The sequence below is a fragment of the Artibeus jamaicensis genome, unplaced genomic scaffold (assembly GCF_021234435.1).
Source record: "Artibeus jamaicensis isolate MK-2021 breed Jamaican fruit bat unplaced genomic scaffold, CSHL_Jam_final contig_548, whole genome shotgun sequence".
NCBI classification, from domain to species: Eukaryota; Metazoa; Chordata; class Mammalia; order Chiroptera; family Phyllostomidae; genus Artibeus; species Artibeus jamaicensis.
The window spans coordinates 19,770,698-19,790,827 of NW_026521883.1; the positions used below are offsets into that span (position 1 = coordinate 19,770,698).

Here is a 20,130-nt window from a genome sequence, read left to right on the forward strand (position 1 = left end):
CCTACTGTGAGAATACCCTCCACTTCACTAGCAGGATCGATCCCAGTCAAGTCCCAGTTGCTCTATCATAGGCCCTGCTTCTTCACATCTGTCAGCTCAGTCGATTGTATAATGGCATTGGATGCAATCACATGAAATTCTATTTTTATGGGTAAAAATGTTCAGGTATTGACAATTTTATGTTTAACGGAATAGGGTGGGGTAGAATAATTCAGGGAAATTAATGAGCATGTTCTTGAAGAGGTGTATAAGGAACAAACTTTAGAACATCCAAAATAATTTTTAAAAAGTCAAAGTCTACAGCATATTTGATAAAATTTATTGAAATTCATTCCAGTGTGAAGTGGTAAATTTTCAATGCCTATAGTACATATCTTTGAAAAGAACTTCACTGCACTATTATGAACCAGGTTGATAGTATTTTGTAATATCCAGACATCAGTATTATAAAATTTAACTTTCATATTTATAAAATTGAAAAAATAAAGCGCCTAGAGCATATTTTAGTATTAAAAATATACTTAGTATCTATTTGATGTGACAAAGACTGATGCTTTGAGACAGGTGATTTTCAAGCTTTTTACATAACTAAAACCAAATATAATTCATCCAAAAGACTAAAAATTAGAAAGTGGGCATTTACTGGAAACCAGACATTCACGTGTGATGTGTGTGCGTGTCAGCGCGCGTACGCGTGCCACTCTCAGCAGACAGATCTGAAAAGGGCCTCGTCCGAGGGCAGCAACAGGAGCGGCTCTGCCACACCCGCGTGTCTAGTTTTTGTAGAAGTGAAGTGGCCGCAAGGACATTAAGTAAAATAAGTCAGAGAAAGACAAGTGACGTGTGATCTTGCTTATGTGTGGAATCTAAGAAGACTCAACTCACAGAAACAGACAGACTGGTGGCTGTCAGAGGCAGAGGAGGGGATGGAGGAAAAACAGGTGAAGGGGGGAAGGTACCAACTTCCAGGTATGAGATAAGTAAGTCCTGGGGGGTAATAAACAGCGTGGCGACTGCAGTTACCGACACTGTGTTATATGCTTGCAAGTTGCTGCGAGAGGAGAGCCTAAAACTTCTTATCACAAGGAAAAAAAGTGTTTTAAACTATGTCAGGTAATGGATGGTAGCTCAAGTTATTGTGGTGGCCATGTCTATATTCATTACTAAGTCACTGTGTTCTGTAACTTACACTAACACAGTGGTATATGTCAATAACATCTGGATAAAACTGGGAAAAAAATCTTTAAAAGAAGTGAAGTGGCACTGAAGGAAGGAGCAAAGTTGGGCAGTATATGACTTGCAGAGAATGTTAGTTGCTATGGACTGCAGAGAAAGCACGCTCTTCGGATCTGCTGGGAGGCAATGGTGGCTCCTGATTTTATAAAGAGGGAGTGAGGCAGTCCTGGGAACACAGCCAAAAAGAAAAGATTTTATGAAACCCCATGAATCTTTTCATCTTATTTTAATGGCAGCAATGGTTAAATATAATGTTATAATAGAACATGACTAACATTTTATCAAAACCATTTTTTCCTTTATAACTTTTTTAAATGTCATGGAATTCCGTTTTAAATGAAAACACGAGATACTATCAATGTAAAAACAACTTACAAAGTTCTATTTACATGTAACTTTTCCAGAGTGCACCAACTGCATAAAGCAAGTATGTGGGTTACTTCGTTCAAATAACAAGAATCTGCAATTTAACAATCAAGATTACCCTCCTTGAAATCTCTAACAATGTGCTAATTTTTTAAAACACAAAATGTTTAGTTTTTTAAATGACAGGCACCCTTAGAAAATGTACTTCTCCGGTACTTTAGACTTCTATATACTACGTACAAGTATATAGCACCAAAATCCATTTTAATAATATCAACACAAGTAATTAATATTTTTAAAATACAATGTAATTTCATGTGGACATACTAGAAAAATTAGAACTTCGGACAAGTATGAATATAAAATTTTCTTAAATTTTTCTAAAATCAGAAGTTAAAAGTTTTAGAAAATGGCAATTTAAAAACTCAAAGAGTGTTCTTTGACTAGATAACCAGAGAAGTTGAAATTAGTTAAACTACAAAATTTAAGGTCTTATAATGTCTTTGGTTTAAAAGTCAAGACTATTTCATAACTCTATTATAAATTTTAGAGCAATGTAGAAGTTACTAAAAGGTTAAGAAGTGCCAGATTTTTAAAGATCAAACTAAACATCAGTTTACTCCCCTGTAATTAGAATTCTTGAAAAAATTTCCTGTATTCAATTCAATGAACAGTCACCTTTAATGTTATTTATGAAGTCTTTTTCTTCAGTTACATAATGAACTATTGTAGCTCAGAAATGGAATGGTGTAAGTAAAACACTCAACTTCATACTCTGATAAATAATAAGTGATAAAGATACTACTCATGAGTATGACATACAATTCTAGGGAAGGTCTCGCCCAGCTATTTTAAGGAAGGAAAAACCTTCTGGGAGGAAGGGATAACATACTTATCAATGCACGGACTGACAGGACAGTGCAAGCAGGCGGCCTTGCTCCAAGTGTAATTAATGGTAGTCTTATATACCTGCTCTGTGCCGGCTTCCCACCCTGCAGGAGTAGTGCAATCTCTAAAATCAAGTACATTTCCAAAGTTGTATATGAAAAGGAGATAGAGGGAGAGAGAGAAATGTGCTCACTTAAACAAAAAATCAGCAGCCTGTAAGTGAAAGGAAATAGTGCAAAGTCAATCTTTGGCCCCTTTAACATGTCGAATACTGACTCAAAGAAACAAATACACTGGCTGAGAAGGCTTATTACCACAGCACACAGAAGCTGCCTAGCTCACTGGATAAACTGTCCACCCTAAACTGAAGGAGCAGACATTTCGTAATTTCAATTAAAAAAAAATGTAACAACCTCTCTGCTACTCTGATATGAGATTCTTCCCTTTAGAAAAATCTCCCTGTAAATGACAGCCAGGGTTGTGAATTTCCGAGGCCAGGGTTGCTAGATTCCTTTGGCCCTGACCTTGGTAGCTGTGATGCCTCTGCCGTCTCCTGTCCCAGAGGCTGCCCTGAAACAGGGTGAGGACATGGGTCCAAATCCTCTGTCGCGCTGGCGGTTCTGGAGTCAGTCTTCCCAAAACAGTATACTGTTCAGTTGTTCACTTTGACACTTGGAGTAACAGGAAGACAACTTTTGTTATGAGAAATAGCTTTTACATGATATGGACAAAAAAAGCACAAGATGAAAGGAAAGAGATAATAAAACTCAGATTGAAGAAGAGCAGTTTTCCTTACTGGCTGGGAAATCTGCAGAGGGGGACTGAATACCGTCTATGGAACCCTGCATCCACAAGGGAACGTCTCACTATGTATGCAACACACGAGTTATACACATGCCTATTTCGCATTCACTCTGCAGCACTATTAGTTCAAATGACTGCTCGGCATGCTCCTTGGACTTCATCACCGTCGCGTTTACTGTCTTCGATTTCATGCGTGCGACAACAGCTTTCTTTTTCCTTTTACCCTATACGACCGAGTGCTGGCTACTGCCCTTTTACAGGAAAGAAAACAGCTTTCCTATTCAGATGCTTTTACTACGGGCTTGTACAAAAAAATTAATAATGTCCACATAATAAAGTGAAAAACTGTGAGTCTAGACATCATTATACTCTTAAAACTTCAGGTGCTGCTAAGACACATGAGACAAGGGCAGTGAGCCGGAATGCACTTTCTCTCTCCCAGAGATCTGCTCTGACTTCTAAATGGATGACCAGACTTTGAGTCATCTGTTTTGAAGATTCTGTCACTGTGCTTTCCTGACTGGAGCAAAAAGCACACTCTTGCCAAGTTCACGTATTCTGAAACACAAAAGCTCTCCATGTCCTGGAACGAGGGAAGCTTTGGAGCTCCTTGTACCTCAGAGGTGCAACAGCAATTCTGACTTCAGCCAATGTCCCCCCCCCTTTTTTTTAAAGACTGGTCTTTAAATTGTTCATATTATTCTACATAAGTGACTAATTTCCTTATAACTGTATTTTATTTTACCAAGACCCATCATAAACCTCTCAATTAAGCTAAATTTAAATTGATTTTTAGCAGAAAGTAAAAATAATGCTTTAAAGTATAAAATATCACCTACTGTTTTACAATTTGAAACTGGTAACTTAAACTAGAAAAAAATATACATGTAGATAAAAAAAAATGAAGAAAGAGTTCCAGTCTTTTCCCTTCTGCCCAGAAAAAATTCTGTATCTGGTATCACCAGCTCGAGTCCTTGGTGCCCTCTCGGAGTCCTGCTAAGGCGTATGCACCGTGGCGGGCTCACTGCTGGTCTCCTTCAACCCGTCTCTTGCGGACTATGAGAAAAATAAAAGAAGGTATGTTAGAAATCCCTGTTCATTTTTACAAACCTAACGCTCATTACAAACAAGTTTCTGTATAATCCAGCTATAGCTGTACAAAAATGAAATGTCTGTTTCCAGTCCACATGGTCGTTAAAATAAAAAATTCACATCCTTCTTGTCATTTGCCTGCTGAGAAGCGAGGGGCTTCGAAATGAGAACCACGTGTGTTAGCTCCTCTGCGCTCACACAGCCACAACGTTAGAAACCTGCAACAGAACGGTCAGCAATCGCCTTCAAGTCATGGTGCCTGCTTATCTGTTTATTAAAAAGTTATACTTCCATTAAAGATGATTAATAAATGATGCAGCTGGGATTAGAAAGTATTAAGTGTATTCACATGCTCTTCTGATTAGGTCCTACAATTTATTTCCTTAGTCTGAGAAAGAACACAGCAAAGACAGTTTCATCATTCATTTTAAAAAGTGACATGCTACTGCTCTCCAAATTTTCCTTCTCTTGTCCCCTACAAGGTGAGCCAGCTTGGGGCTCTGACCAAACAACAAATACGAAGTGATGGAAAACTCGGACCCTGGTAATCAGGTCTAGTCACAGCTGGCTACCACAAACCCTGGCTGCCAAGGAGGCCAGCCAGCTAGTTCAGCGGACAGAACAAATAAAGGCACATACGTCTGAGGACCCCCAGTCTCTGGGCAGACTGGTGGCCCTAAACCACTAGGTTATGCTCGCTAGTAGCTGGGTAGCTTTAGGACCTGGCTACCTTCACTCTTACCTATCAGCCACCAGAGAGCATTTGCCAAGAGCCACCAGGCCAGGGCTCCTCAGCTCTGTGGCCACACCCTATTTAGGGAAGACAAAAAGCACAGATTTGGAGTCAGCAACAAACAGTGTGAATCGTGGCTCTGTCATTTTTTTTGTAGTGCATGCTCTCTGGCAAGGAAATTAACCTCTGAGCCTCAACTCATCCTTTGTAATAGGAGAATAGTAATACCCGTACCTCACTGCTGTGAAGTTGAAGGCTGACTCGCTACTCAGCGTACTGAGGACATGGTAAGTACTCAGTAAAGAGTACTCGGTATCACCACCCACCGTTACAGGATGGCCCCAAGGTCCTGGCAGGCCTTCTTTTGGGGTGAGGAAAGCCAATTTATCTTTTAGAGAGGGTTTACATGTACACATTATTTGGTTTTGATACTCTTACCAAAGAGTATAAGTTAGATTTTTGGTCTATTAATTTTATACTCTCTTCTGTCTATGGAAGCAAGTAGGTAGGCAACTGCCTTTGTTTGGTCTGAACTTTCTGTTTAACAAAGGAATGAAAAGCCAACAGGCGCACCTGTCCTCCTGGCCAAGCTACAGGTGCTCTGAACTCACGCCACCCTTCCTGCTGGCTTGTCACAGGCTTTCAACAGACGAGAGCAGACAGTCGAGTGATGTACACAGAAGCTTGCCGAGCTACCAGCCAAGTACGAGCTAGAAAACCAAACCCAGAAGGACTAAAGTATGAAGTTCCTATGAACATTTTTATACTTATCTAATTAAATACCCCTCACTCTGATTTTAGTTCATCTTAACACAGCACAAGTTTCATGGGTTTACTGAAACATTAAGGGCAGAAAAATCAGATGGAGACTTTAGTCCTCAAACACAAACCTAGTTCATGTATATAGATCTCTGAGAAATACAGAAATATCTGAAAGGCAAACCAGATAATTCTGTAAGGTAGAACATGTCCAAGAAAATTCTGAATTGCGGTTTGGATGGGTTTGGATGTTACTGGCAGGCTATTTCAAGTGTTAAAATGCATGTTATTAAAAAAAGAGTTACAAACAAGACTGAAAGGACAAGTGGAGCAAACAGTGGAGAAAATCAGGTAGTTAGCTGGGGTGAACAGAGGAATATGAGACTCAGTTCAGTCAAACCCTGCACGTACACCATGGCCTTGCTGTTATAGCTGCGACACTTCTTAGCTGGAGAGACGGTGAGTAGGACCATTTCAATGAATAGTTGAGACTAAGAAAACAATGAGAGGAAAAGACATTATCAAAAGCAGGGCACAAAAGATCTGATTCGGCCCCATTTGCTGGCTGAATAAATACTGTACAACCAAGAGGTTCTGTAAAAGTTTCTAGTTTTGTTCTTTGGTGTCTCTCTCCGAGGACTACATACTGGACTGCACGTAGAAGACCTGGTCTTCAGGCTCACCACCTGGACCCACAGGCAGAGATCACAGTGTAGGGCTGAAGAAGATCAAGCTGAGTGCTGGGAGCACAACACGGCAGAGGACGGGCAAAGAGCCATTTCCGGCTCCTCTTTCTCATGTGGTGCCACTTGTCAGCTTCTGGCAGTGCCTCCATTCAGCCTCCAGATGAGAGGCTGAGAAATTCGGCCCCACTACCAATTTTGGGCAATTTCTTTCCAAAACCCACTCCACAAATAAAAGTTCTCAGTATTTGGTGATCAGTCAGTTACCTATTAAGAGTAAGTCCTAATTAACCTCATATGCTATCACTAGAACGTAATATGAACTTTTTTTGAACTATCCTTTTTTCCCTTCAAATAAGAGAATGTTTCTTTAGAAAGTCGCAGAGGTAGAAGTGAGCGGTAGAAGAGACGGGCTCAGGGAACAAGGTGCAGAGGGAAAGGGTAATGCGGGCCAGGGGACACGGTGGGGGAGGCGTGGGCGTGCTCCCGGAGGGACAGCACTGGACCTGTCGTTTGAATCTCGCGTTCAGTCGTCTATGACGGCTCACAAATGCCTCCCACACAAAACCCCAAGAAATCTCAGTTCTTCCCCATGTTATCTTAGTGCCGTCTCCCAGCGCCCCTCTTAATCTGCTGACGTGGCCTTTTTTATTGTTAGCTTCAAGCAGCAAGTACTTGTTGGAAGTTCATTCTGGAGGCGGTGTCCTCCTATGACAGTTCTCAAATTTTCAGGCTGTCCTCAGCATGCACTTATTGCCCAAATTTTTGAGGGAAAAAATAAGGATGTGCATTATACATGGCAAAATACGGTAAATGGCCTGCCTGCTCACAAATCTGAGCTTTTATTCATGCAAATCCCCACTCCAGGAATGTCCTTAGTCTCATTTCATGTCTGAGAATCTACTTTAGATAAAAATGAATCAGATTGGGAGGGGGTCTAGAGAGCCATCAGCACAAAGCTGTTCACTTTCTCTCAGTTCTGCTTCATGTCAGACCACAAGTTCCTTACTGGCCTCTATCGCACATGGCCAAGGACAGCAACTCAACTGCTCGGCACCGACCTAGAGCAGCCTAGGAAATAGTTTCTGTTTCCTCATCTTCCATCTGCCAAAACTCACAGCCCCCACCCCCTTTTCTTATAGAAATCTGAGCAAAGTGCTACCACGATGGCTCCTCTGAAGAGCACGGCCCGAGGCCCTGCACAGGCTGGTGTCCCGGTCCTCTGACAATGCGGGGTCTCCCTGCAGCTCCCAGAGATGGCTGGGGCTGCCAGTTTGTTGGTGGGACCCTGGATGGATAGCTAAGATGGTTTCAGAGGACACCTTTGGCTTGTTTATCGCTAGGTGCCAGAGAACTGTAACTTTGAGCAGGGTTCAAATTCTATCACTTCCTATGCACCTAATAAATCTTTATTAAGTACCCTTATTGTCGGGCGTGGTTTTAAGAGAGCTGTGGATCCACTCACCCTTGCCCTCCAAAAGCTTGGACTCTTTGAAAATAGATAATTACAATAAATTATAGCTAAATTATTAAGTAAAAACTTTTTTAGAGCCAATAATCTATACGTTCTTGGAGCCCTCCAAGTATTTGGGAAGTTCAGTCGAACTTGAGAAACACTACTCAAAAAAGCAAAATTAAATACCTGAAGGACAATACAGAATCTAACTAGTGAACCAATACTAAAACAATCAGCACAACTTTGCAAACTACATTTACAATAAAAAATACACCAAAGCCTACCAATTTTCTCTTTTAAAGAGCAACAGGTGAAACTACTTGACAGGGGACTATAGTCATCAAAGAATAGAAAGGGTTTGAACTGGTACTTTTCACACCGGTCTGGATTAAAGGAATGAAGGTGTATTTTTTCTAGTCTGGAAACCCTTAAAGAATATAAATTCAAATGTGGCTGAAACTTAAAAGAACAGCCTCACTTTGAAATGTTATTCCCTTTAAAAGGTTTAAATTCTTATCTACATGCAACTTTAAAAATATTTCAATAACACCAAACTTAAAAGAAGAGTCAATTTGGGGGAACATGCAGAAGCTAAAGCCTCAGCAGGTCAATAGGAATGATGAAAGAAAGGAAGACCACTGACCTAGATGGTGTGCAGTGGAAAGAGTTAGGGAGACTGGTTAAATACAGCAAATGTTAACATAACACCGAATATAAGACTTAAATTAAGCCCAGACCAGTGTGGCTCAGCTGGTTGGGCGTCATCCCTGCAAAGCAAAAGGTTGCTGGTTCGATTCCCCACCAGAGCACAAACCCGGGTTGCACCTTTGGCCCGTAGACAGGGTGAGGACAAGAGGCAAACTTATTGATGTTTCTCTCTCTCTCATCAATGTTTCTCTCACTCATTTTCTACCCTCTCCCCCACTCTCTAAAAATAAATAAAATGTTAAAAAAATAACCTGGATTGAAACTATAATTATTTTCTATCATATAATGCATTTGTTTGATAAAGAGGGCAAAAACTGTCCTGTAATGTTGAAATACTTGTTTTATTTTAATAGCTCCAAAGAGTGACCTGTAGCTGAGAATAAAGTATTTGTTACGGAGTACAGATGTTTGCTGTAGAGAAACATGTACTTACAGATGTGAAATGTAACGGTCAGAGGAAGTACATTTTACTCACCACCAACCCAATACCATCTGAAACCTCACTTAAACTGAACTCTGATTCAATCAGTATAAAAAAGACCACACAAAGTTTAGAAATAAAGGCCAAGCAATCTCTCTGTTAAAATACAGTTTAAAAGTAAAAAAAGCTTCTCCAATACCTTAGCTTACTGGCATAACTCAGAAACTTGATTTGATATTGCATATGTCTTACCTAAGTCATTGTTTTTCGTTATAGCATTTGCTGCCCTGGTTCGGGGTCCCTGCTGTGTAAACTGATATCCAAATTTAAGGATATTTGTGTTTTCCTCAAGCATCTTGGCCATTTCCAGTTCTACAGCTGTCCCCAGCTGCTGCCTCTGAAACAAACAGAAATAAAGAATAGTGTTAATAAATTAGATCAAAATACTTTTCAAGATAAGTCAAGACTAAGACACTGAAGTACATGCTAATTCTGTTGGTCTATTCTTTTAACTAATTGCACATAAGAGAAACAAACATTTTTTTAAAGATTTTATTTATTTATTTTTAGAGAGAGAAGAAGGGTGGGAGAAAGAGAGTGAGAGAAACGACACAACCCCAACTGGGGACCTGGCCTGCAACCCAGGTACATGCTCCAACTGGGAACCAAACCGGTGACCATTCAGTTCCCAGCTGGCAATCAATTCACTGAGCCATACCAGCAGAGGTGAGAAACAAAATTTTAAAGTTCAGTATAGATCATACAGGTATCAAAAAATTGTGAATTACCACAATGAGATACCCTTCATATCCACTATAATCAAAAAGACAAAAAGTAATAAGGGTTGGCAAGAGTGTGGAAAAACTGGGACGCTCAGATGTGCTGGTAGGAATATGAAATGGTGCAGCTGCTGTGGAAGACAATCGGTCCTTCCTCAAAAAGTTAAATACAGAGTCACAACGAGACCCAGCAATGCCCCTCCTAGGCACATGCCCGCAAAAGATGAAAACACATGTGCATATAATAAGAACCTGAGTATGAATGTTTACAGCAGCTTTGTTCCTAATACTCAAATCGTCGACACCACCCAAATGTAGCAGAATATCAGTAAGCCATAAAAATAAGCACTCATATGTGCTACAACAAGGATGACCCTCCAGAACATCTGGCTAAGTGAGAGGAGGCCACACAAAGACCACACGTTATACAAGACCACGTGCACGAACTGTCCAAAAGAGGCAAACGCACAGGGACAGAAAGTAGATCAGCGCTGGCCCGGGGCTGGTGGGAGGCATGGACGGGGAGCGACTGCTGATGTGTCGTGCGGAGTTCCTTTTTGAAATGATGAAAATGCTCTGGAATTAGGCAGTGGTGACGGTTGCACAACTCCATGAATATACTGAAAATGTTAAATTAATATTCTGGATGCCTTCAATGTCTTCTCATTCCCTTTCATGCCACCACCTTGCCAAATGGCTCCCTGAAAGCCCCCCTCCCACACCCTTGAGTCCCCGAGCCCTACCCAGCAGCCTGGGCTGAGCTTCCTCGGTCACCGCTGCAGAACACTGACCTGATTGTCAACCTTGAGCTCTGTCAGGGCCTCATTATCTCTTAGAGCATCGATGAGTGCTAGAATCCCAGTTGCTGTAATAAAGTTGGACTCCACATTTAAGCTCTTCAAATTTTTGTTCACTCTCAGCATATCTGCAAAAGCCTAAAAATTAAAGAAAACATTTGGTGATTATAATTTGATGGCACCTAATATACACTATACATGCCATTCACAAACATACTAATTAACATAACTGCCTTAATGTTTCTCATTAGATTATTTTAGCCTGACGCATACCTCACAGGTCTCACATGTATCCCTTTGTACACGTACCCTGTTACAATCTTTAGATTTTGTTTTCACATGTAATTAATTCTGTTGGTAACATTTTCCTCTGCTATTTACATTCTTATGTTCATTCACACCCTTTGTTGTATTTCTTTTTCCTGTCTCTCATCCTCTCTGTCAGTTTCTGTGTAGGACTAACTTCATCAATGTCTCTTTGGAACTTCTGTTCTTATCTGGGTCCTGGTGCAGCTGGGTTACTGAGAAGCCAAAATAAGGGTAAATTATGGACTAATTTCCAAGGCAGAGACCAAAAGAAATGCCTAGGGCACATGGCCAAAAAAGATCACAGGTCACTAGAACTACAAGAGCACAAAGACCACGGAGAAGAAGGGAATAACTACATATTCGGTTGCTCAAAGAATGCTATGCCTTCCACCCACTTCCATTCCTTTCTCGCAGGATACTGTGGTGCTAGGCATTCGACTGAGTGCTTCATAAACACCACTGTAATTAATTCACTGACAGGAATCTGTGAGAAGAGGAGGAAAAGGAAAGGAAGAAGTTAGAATATAAGTGAGTTTATATAAAACTCCCTTAGAGGGGTCAAACACAAGGTCAAACTCCAGAAAACATGGGTAAGATTCAGCTTCAAGTCAACTTAAAGAAAAGGCAATGGGAGGGGATGGGGATACTAGAAAGAACTTGAAACAGATTATCCGCACACTGGTACTTTCCATCAGTGACAACTCACTACCTGACCTGGAACCAATCCCTTATTCATCCTTCTGTACATCCACTTATTCAAATATCATTTATGGCTTATTATTTGATAAGTACTATTCTGTACATTCAGAAATAAAACATGCCTAATGGGCCTTGCGTTCTCATGGGGGGCCTAGATAATAGGTAAGCAAAATGTCACGTCAGACAGTAAAGAGGGCCATAGAGGAAGGAAAAAAGGCAAAGACGGGTAGACAGGGAGTGCGAGGGGTAGGGCTGGTGGTGAGGAAAGACTCAAAGTGGTGAAGTGAAACCGGAGTATATGTAGGGAGGGAGCTCTGCGCAAGAGGAACCAGAGTAAAGGCCCTGAGCTGGCGGCCTGCACGGAGGGCTCTGAGGAAGACAGGGAGGCTATATGGTAATAGCAGAATGAAAGAAGGGCAAGTAAGGGAGATGAGGTCTGCTCATGCAAGGCCTTGTAAGGCCATAAGAGACTTTGATTTTTACTTGAAGTGAGATAGGGAGCTTCTGGAAGGCTCTGAATACAGGAATGAGATACTTAAATTTAAGCTTTAAAAGAATCACTTCTGATGTTGTGCAAAGAGCTGGCTTGGGGTGGGTGAGATGGAAGCAGGCAGCTCGTCATCAGAAGGCCCCTGCAGTAGTCCACATGAGAAAAGATAGTGGCTTACACTGGGAAGGTGGCCGTGACAAGGGTGAGATGTGGCTGCATTCGAGAAATAGTCGGAAGACACGGTTGGGTATATATTTAAGGTCATGGGGGAAAAAAATCGAGGGTGACTCCATTTCTTTTTGTCTTGAGCAGATGAAAGAATGGAGTTGCCATTTGGTGAAAAGGGAAAGCGTGTGAGAGAAGCAGGAATGGGATGGAAACTAGAAGTCTGGTTTGGGACTTCATTAGACACTGAAATGAAGCTGTTAAGTAGGTAGCTGGACAAGAGTACAGAGTTCAGAAGAGAGGTATGAACTAGAGATAGTAACAATCAGCATATACAGATAATATATAGCAACGAAACAGAATGAAATCACCTGGAAAATGAATGCAGACCAAGAAAAGAGGGCCTGCAGCCGAGCCCTGAGTTGTTCCAATGCTTAGAGGCTGCAGAGAAGAGGGAGAACCAGTATTAAGACCAAGAGAAGAGACATCCAGATGAGGCAGGAGGAGATTCAAAGTGAGTGATGTGCCTGCCTGGTGTAGCTCAGTGGATTGGGCGCAGGCAGCAAACTAAAGGGTCACTGGTTCAATTCCCAGTCAGGGCACATGCCTGGGTTGTGGGCCAGGTCCCCATTGGGGATGTGTGAGAGGCAACCACACAGTGATGTTTCTCTCCCTCTCTTTCTCCTTCCTTGCCCCTCTCTCAAAAAATAATAAAATCTTTAAAACAAATTGAGTGATGTCCCTCAGAGCCAAGTGAAAAAAAGGTTCACAGCATGATCAAGAGGGCTTTACCCCAGGAATGCAAGGCTGACTTAACATACAACAATCAATCTAATATACCATATTAATAGAATAAAAGACAGAAACAGTATGATCATCTCAATAGAAATAGAAAAAGCATTGGACAAAACCCAACTTTATTACAGATCCATAAATGGAATCTTCTGCAGATGTTAAAAAACTGGTGTGGAACTTTATGTACTGATGTGAGAATACCTCTAAGACATACTATACTATTGGTGAAAAATTAAACTGCAGAGTAGCATTTTTAAAAAGTATAGAAAGGAAATATAGAAAAAACATAAATAAGCAATAAATCATGTACTGCTTAAGAGAGAGCTAAATACCAATTGAAAAAAGGGAGTGAATCTTGTTCATAAAATCACAGTTTAGCCATCTCTGTAAGACCCTGGTATGTAGATGTAGTTTCAATACTATCGGTAGTTAACTTACAGAGAACAAATTGATGGTTGTCAGAGTGGAGGGGAGTTGAGGGTTTGGGTGAAAAAGGTAAAGGGATTAAGAAGTAGGTATTGATAGTTACAAGGCAGCCAGGGGACAGAGTCAACACTACTGTAACACTTACGTACGGTGCCAGCTGGCCACTCGTCTTACAGGGGATCACTCTGTACGTTATATGAGTGTCTAACTACTGTGCAGTACACCTGAAATGAATATTGAATGTCAACTGTAACTGAAACATTAAAAAAAAAAAGTAGCTTACTTACAATAGCAACAGGGTCATTGCTTCGTGTGGCTGCAAGACTGAAATATTTCACGTGTGTATTGGTTTCCAAAGCCTTCGCAAAATCTTTTAGGGTTGGAATTGGAATATTCTGGAAAGACAATAATGTGAAACATTATGTTTGTTTTCAGGGCATTCAGTTCATTAATCAAGTAAATATTTGTTATTACCTCTCTCATCAAAATCTTCTCAGGAATTATATAAACACACAATCGCTGGTCTACAAATGAAAACAAGTAACTCTGCTCCCTCCATACCACCATACCACCTACCTGACTTCACCATCATGGTACAGCTGCCCCAACTGTTGACCTCGAGCCGACTGTACTATCACCATTTCTCTAGTAGTTAGGTTAATGAAGCTCTTGCTATTCTACATCTGATCGTTAATATTATCAGGAAAACCTGAGTATTCAAAGTCGATCCATTTTCTACAAAAGGAAGACATGGGAGCAAACCCACAATGATTGTGATTCTTTTTTTCTTTAAATATTTTATTTATTTATTTATTTATTTTTAGAGAGGGGGAAGGGAAGGAGAAAGAGTGGGGGAGAAACATCAATGTATGGTTGCCTTTCATGTGTCCCCTGCTGGGAACTGGTCTGCAACCCAGGCATGTGCCCTGACTGGGAATCGAACTGCGATCCTCTGGTTCACAAGCCCGCACTCAATCCACTGAACTACACCAGCCAGGGCTGATTGTGATTCTTGAGGCAGAAGACATCCTGTTCTTAGTCCCTCAGTTTCAGCCACAACAGATTAAGGAAGATTAACCCTATACTACTTGAGACGTGGAAGACGGAGTTCTAGAAGGCACTAATTTTTCCCTTAGTCCCAAGACCTCAATTCCCTGTAGCCTGGTTATTTTCAGATCGCTACCGCTGATTTACAGAGATGAAGATGAAATTTTTAAGGAATGAATAAAATTAATGACCAACTATGGGAATGTCAACTTTTCCGAGGCTCTCTTTCCTCTGCCCACAGGAAGGAAAGCCTACTAAAGGAGTGTGGAGGACTTATTCCCTAGGCTCCTACAATTTCCAGATGTTTCCTCCATCCCCAATTCAGATAAATCCAGATTTCAAACTCCAGAGAAATGAAAACATGTTCAGGCGAGACTGCGTGTGAATGTGTATAGTGGCTTTATTCACCATCATCCCAAAATGGAAGCAATCCATATGCCTGTCAACTGATGAATGGATAAACACATTGCACTATATCCAAACAACAGAACACTACTCAACAATACAAAGGAACAAACTACTGATACAGGCGACAACATGAATCAATCTCAAATGTGTTATACTAACTGAAAGATGCCTCAAAAGGCTATGTGCTACATGACTCCATTTATATGACATTGTGGAGAAGGCAGAATGATGGGGAGAAAAACAGATCAGTGGTAGAGGCTCGAGCTGGAGGCAGTGAAGGAGGACACAGGGCACACAGGACACACAGTGAAGGAGGACACAGGGCTGCGGCACGTTCTACGTCCGACTGTGCTATGACCGTGCAAAGGTATGTGTTTGTCAACACGTGCAGAACTGGATACCAAAAAGGGAGAATTTCACTATATACAAATTACACCTCAGGAAACCTGATTAAAAAAAGAAAACCCAAAGGACTAAATGCTTTGAAAGGTGGGCAGTACTGTGAAAGCCAGAGAGACTGGACTACACTGGCAGTCCAGTGGAGTTTACATTTTCATATGAGAGTCTCTTAAAAGGCAAGTCAGGAAAACCATATCTTACTTTAATTTTTGAAATATGGAGGAATCTGTGTTACCACAGTGTTAGGAGCAAAAACTTGACCTTTAAGTAGTCATGGAAAGACTTACACTACACCAAGGCTGCCCCGCTCTCATCCTGCATCCACCTGACTCAGCAACTCAAAACTCTGTTTGCTTAGCATACCTACCTTTATATTATTCAAATTAACTTCAACAAGATGAACATCATTCTCTTTAATTCTCTTTAAACTCTCTTCAACGTTGGTTGGATTTGGTGGCTCATCAAACACTGGAAGAATCTTTTCACCTTTTACCACATCTGTAGGAACCAATGAGAAGAGCAAGAGTCTCAATGGTTGATACTATTAACGGCAGATGCATATATTAACTTGGTAACACCACACACACACATATTCAGTAGGACTAATTTAAAGTTTCCTCCCACAATTTCTACAACATCCTTTATGTGTTGGCACGTAAAGTGTGCAAATAAAACTTCAATGAATATATAGCAAAAATAATTCAACATTTTATTTGGGATATATCAGCCTTGAAAAATGAGCATTTTCACTGCCTCTTGGTATATTACAAGATATCTTTACCACTAAAACATATTTGATAACACAGGCCAATGCCCCAATTATTTTTATATAATTTATTAAATTGTAATTAAATTTTTATAATTAAAAACATTTTATATAATTTTATAGAACACTTCATATAATTTTCTCTGAGATCTGACTAGTTATTACTGTAAAAACAGTAAGGATCCCAGACTTGAAGAAACACAGCCTTGATGAGAATAACAGGTGACAAGAACAGGACACCTCTCCTCCTCATGGGGAGGACCACAAAATGGGAAAGAGGCGGACTCTCCATTTGGAAGAAGTGTACAGTAAGGGATGGGGAGACAGACAGAGGTGCTAATACACAGAAGAGCTACCCGGGTCCTTCACCACACGTGCTACGCCCACACACACATGGCCAGGGTACGACTATGCAAAGCTGAAAGAGGGCATGGAAGCCCTGAACCCTCTAATGAGCTATGTGTGCTCTGACATGTGTGTGGAGGTCTATAAACACCTACGACAGGCAAACTTCTATAAGTATGTTTTCTGGGAAGAACACCTGTGGCATGAGATTCTCTGAGTCAAATGACCACAAAATGTTAAGAACCACTGACAAGGAAAGACTGACAGGGTCACTGTCTGGCTTAGTTATACCCATCTGCCCTCCTCTAGTTTCTAGCTTTTAGGAGCAAAACTCATCTTAAGACAAGGTATACTGCCTATGCACCCAGTGAATCCCCTCTAACAGTACTATGTTCTTTTTGAACACACATACACCTGCAGCAGCCTGAGGAGACTGACTTAGATGAACAAATTCTTCCTCAATTCTAACTTTTCTAAAAGCCAAATGATCTCTTTCCCCACTCCATAAAATGCATGTATTTAAAGATCTGCTCCCCAATGAAATAATGGATCCAATCAATAGGCTGCTGAAACCATTGTGAAAGGAACTTTTTTTTTTTTTAAAAAGATTTTATTTATTTATCTTTAGAGGGGAAGGGGGGAAGGAGAGAGGGAGAGAATCATCAATGTATGGTTGCCTTAGTGCATCCCCTGCTGGGAACTGGCCTGCAGGGAACCGGCCTGCAACCCAGGCATGTGCCCTGACTGGGAATCGAACCGCGATTGTATGGTTCGCAGGCCCGCACTCAATCCACTGAGCTACACCAGCCAGGTGAAAGGATCTTTAAATGGATGGATCAGGCTGCCAAAATTTGAACCCACTGACCACCCATAACACATTCCCCAGACAGGTATGACTAGACCTGATATGCTTCCTAATGTGATTTAATCACCACCTAGGAAGCATTCTCACCAAAAAACAAAAACCAAACAACTGCACCTGAATCTCATCAAGACTCTATAAAATAAGTAACAGTTTACAGAAACACAGCAAATAAAGAAACATGTAAAATGATACCATCCGTTTGCAATCAGCCAAATCTAGAATGTAGAATATTCTACATAACTAATAACCCAGGTTCTTGACCGAACCAGCGACATTTTGACCTTTTGTTTTATAAAATGAAGCTCAATGCAGAGCCACACTAGCCAGGGCCTAATAAACCAGTTTCTTAAAAATGGCATGAAGAAAGCAAGGAAGAAGCTGAGGAGGGGAACTATTAAAAAATTACAAAAAAACTGAGACCAAATGATAACCAAATGCAATCTGTGACCTTTAGTTGGATCCTGATTTGAACAACCAATTATGAAATGAAGCTTTTGAGAGAACAGGGAAAATCTGAACACAGACTGGGTATCAGATGATAAGAAGGAATTACCCATTTTAAGTCTGATAATGGCATGTTAAAAGGAAAGTCTTTATTTGGAAAAGCCACATGTGGAAATACTTATGGATAAAGTGATACAAATGAACAGAACTTGCTTTAAAATATTCCAGGGGGGGAAAAAAAAGGGTGAGGAGAGAGGCAGGCAATAGATGATACAAGGCTGGCATAATGTTAAAAAGAGCTGAAACTGGGTGATGAATGTATCATTCTCTCTTCTATTATGTATGCTTGACAATTTCTGCAACAAAAAATTTAAAAAATATGGGGAAAGGCCAAACCACAGAACAGTCACAAACTGGAGCACTGTACCAATACTTGGGTGAGGCAGCTGTGTGTGTGCTAACCAGGGAGCAGGGTACGCTGCTAAGTGATATGCTACACGGCAGTGATTTTCGGCTTTTTCCCCCCTTCTTGGCACTCACGAACTAATTACTAAAATTCTGTAGCACACTAAAAACTACATTTTTTTGCTGATCTTACAAAAAATATAGGCATAATTTTGATTCATTCACACCAGACAGCTATTGTTGTATTGGATCTTGTCACTTTTTAATTTAACAATCTAAGGGAAAGAGTCAGGTACTGTATATTTTAAAAATTCTTGTGGCACACCAGTTGAAAATCACTACTATGTAGCATGGTTTAAAATTGTCACCACTGACTTTGTGTGACATTCAAGTTAGTTATTTCAATCATTCTCATATCTCAGCTCCCTCACATGCAAATAAAGGACAGTAATGATAATACCTATTTCATAGATTCTTGCAAGGATTAAACAGGAACAATTCATATGTTCAACATTCAGCAAATCAGCCCACAGCATTATTTTTGAAAAACAAAGTTATAAGGAATATCTATGGTATGATCCCATTGGTGTACACAAACAAAAAAAGGACTACACATACGGAGATATATAAGTTTAGACAAACACTGTACAAAGCCTAAAAGGGTATATGCCCAATTGTTAACAGGGTCACGGGAGCAGGGAACAGAAGGCATGGTGGCTATGAATAGACACTTCCTCTTCTTACCTTATACATTTAAGTATTTTTTACATGTGCTACACAAAGTATATATTACTTCGGTAATTTTAAAACATCCTACACATACATTTTTTAAAAAGCTTTGCTTTGGGCTATTTAATATTTTGCCTCAGACCAAAAGTTTTAGGGGCTGAATCGTTCTGTGGTTTCTCCTTAATCAGATTTTATAATGTAGTTTATCAGCATTGTGTATACATTTCCTGAAAATCAGTAACATTGAAAAAAGAATGTAAACAAAAGTCAAGTTTGACTAGCACTCATACTGTTTACCATTAGTATTATTAGTGAAGTGAAGTGAGAGTGGTTCCTATTACAATTGCTGACTCACTGAGCATAAAATGTCTAATATTCTATTTTTAATGGTTTTCTGTATCAATACCATCTAGCTGGACTCTCAGGTTGCCAACAGAAATACATAACATTTGGTATGTATACACTGAAGTTGATACATGGATAAAACAAAATATTTTTAACAAAGGACTAGAATTTACAAAGCACTGTAAGTACTTACTTGAAAAATGTTCTTGGTCAACACCATTACTACTTCCCACTATATTACAGAACTGTGTATTTGTTATCAAATTGTGCATCCCAAGAATAGCTATAGAGATAGAAAAAGAGAGTTATTTTTATTTCCATCAGCTTTAAACATGAAGAATTAATTTTACAACCAAAAATTTCTATTAATGATTTTAACATTCTCTGGAAAATTCAATTAAATACAGACTTTTGCATCCAGAAAGGGGGACACAACATGATTAAAAATCACCTACAATCCTTTTTTTCAGCAATGCCCTTATTGTTTTCCCCACAGTTCTGAATTTAGATTTCCTCACATTTCTGAATTGAGAGACATACTGGAGCCAGACTAACCCTAAATGCAAATCTACACTTAGCTCCATCTGGTGGCTAAGAAAAAAATTTTTAAATGATCTATTTTTGATGTTTGTCTTCACGAGGTTTCTAGCAACATAATCCAAAAGAATGAAAGTTTTCAACTTAACCTTTAGTATTTTTACATTCATTAATTCTCATATTAATTTACATTCATATTTTAGCCAGACTAGAATACTCAAAGTAGAGTTGAAT

At 40.1% G+C, this 20,130-nt stretch overlaps 1 protein-coding gene across 1 annotated transcript in view; it reads right to left on the reverse strand.

Annotated features, from left to right (window-relative positions):
• Positions 1-296: 296 nt before the first annotated feature.
• TMOD3 (tropomodulin 3) overlaps positions 297-20,130 on the reverse strand; it is a 65,295-nt gene continuing 45,461 nt past the window's right edge. Inside the window, exons 5-10 of the mRNA XM_037143039.2 lie at positions 19,553-19,642; positions 15,828-15,958; positions 13,894-14,001; positions 10,717-10,860; positions 9,399-9,543; positions 297-4,350 (exon numbers count right to left, since the gene is read on the reverse strand). Coding sequence (XP_036998934.2) covers positions 4,316-4,350; positions 9,399-9,543; positions 10,717-10,860; positions 13,894-14,001; positions 15,828-15,958; positions 19,553-19,642 — 653 coding nt within the window. The 3' untranslated portion in view covers positions 297-4,315. The remainder of the gene's footprint in view (positions 4,351-9,398; positions 9,544-10,716; positions 10,861-13,893; positions 14,002-15,827; positions 15,959-19,552; positions 19,643-20,130) is intronic.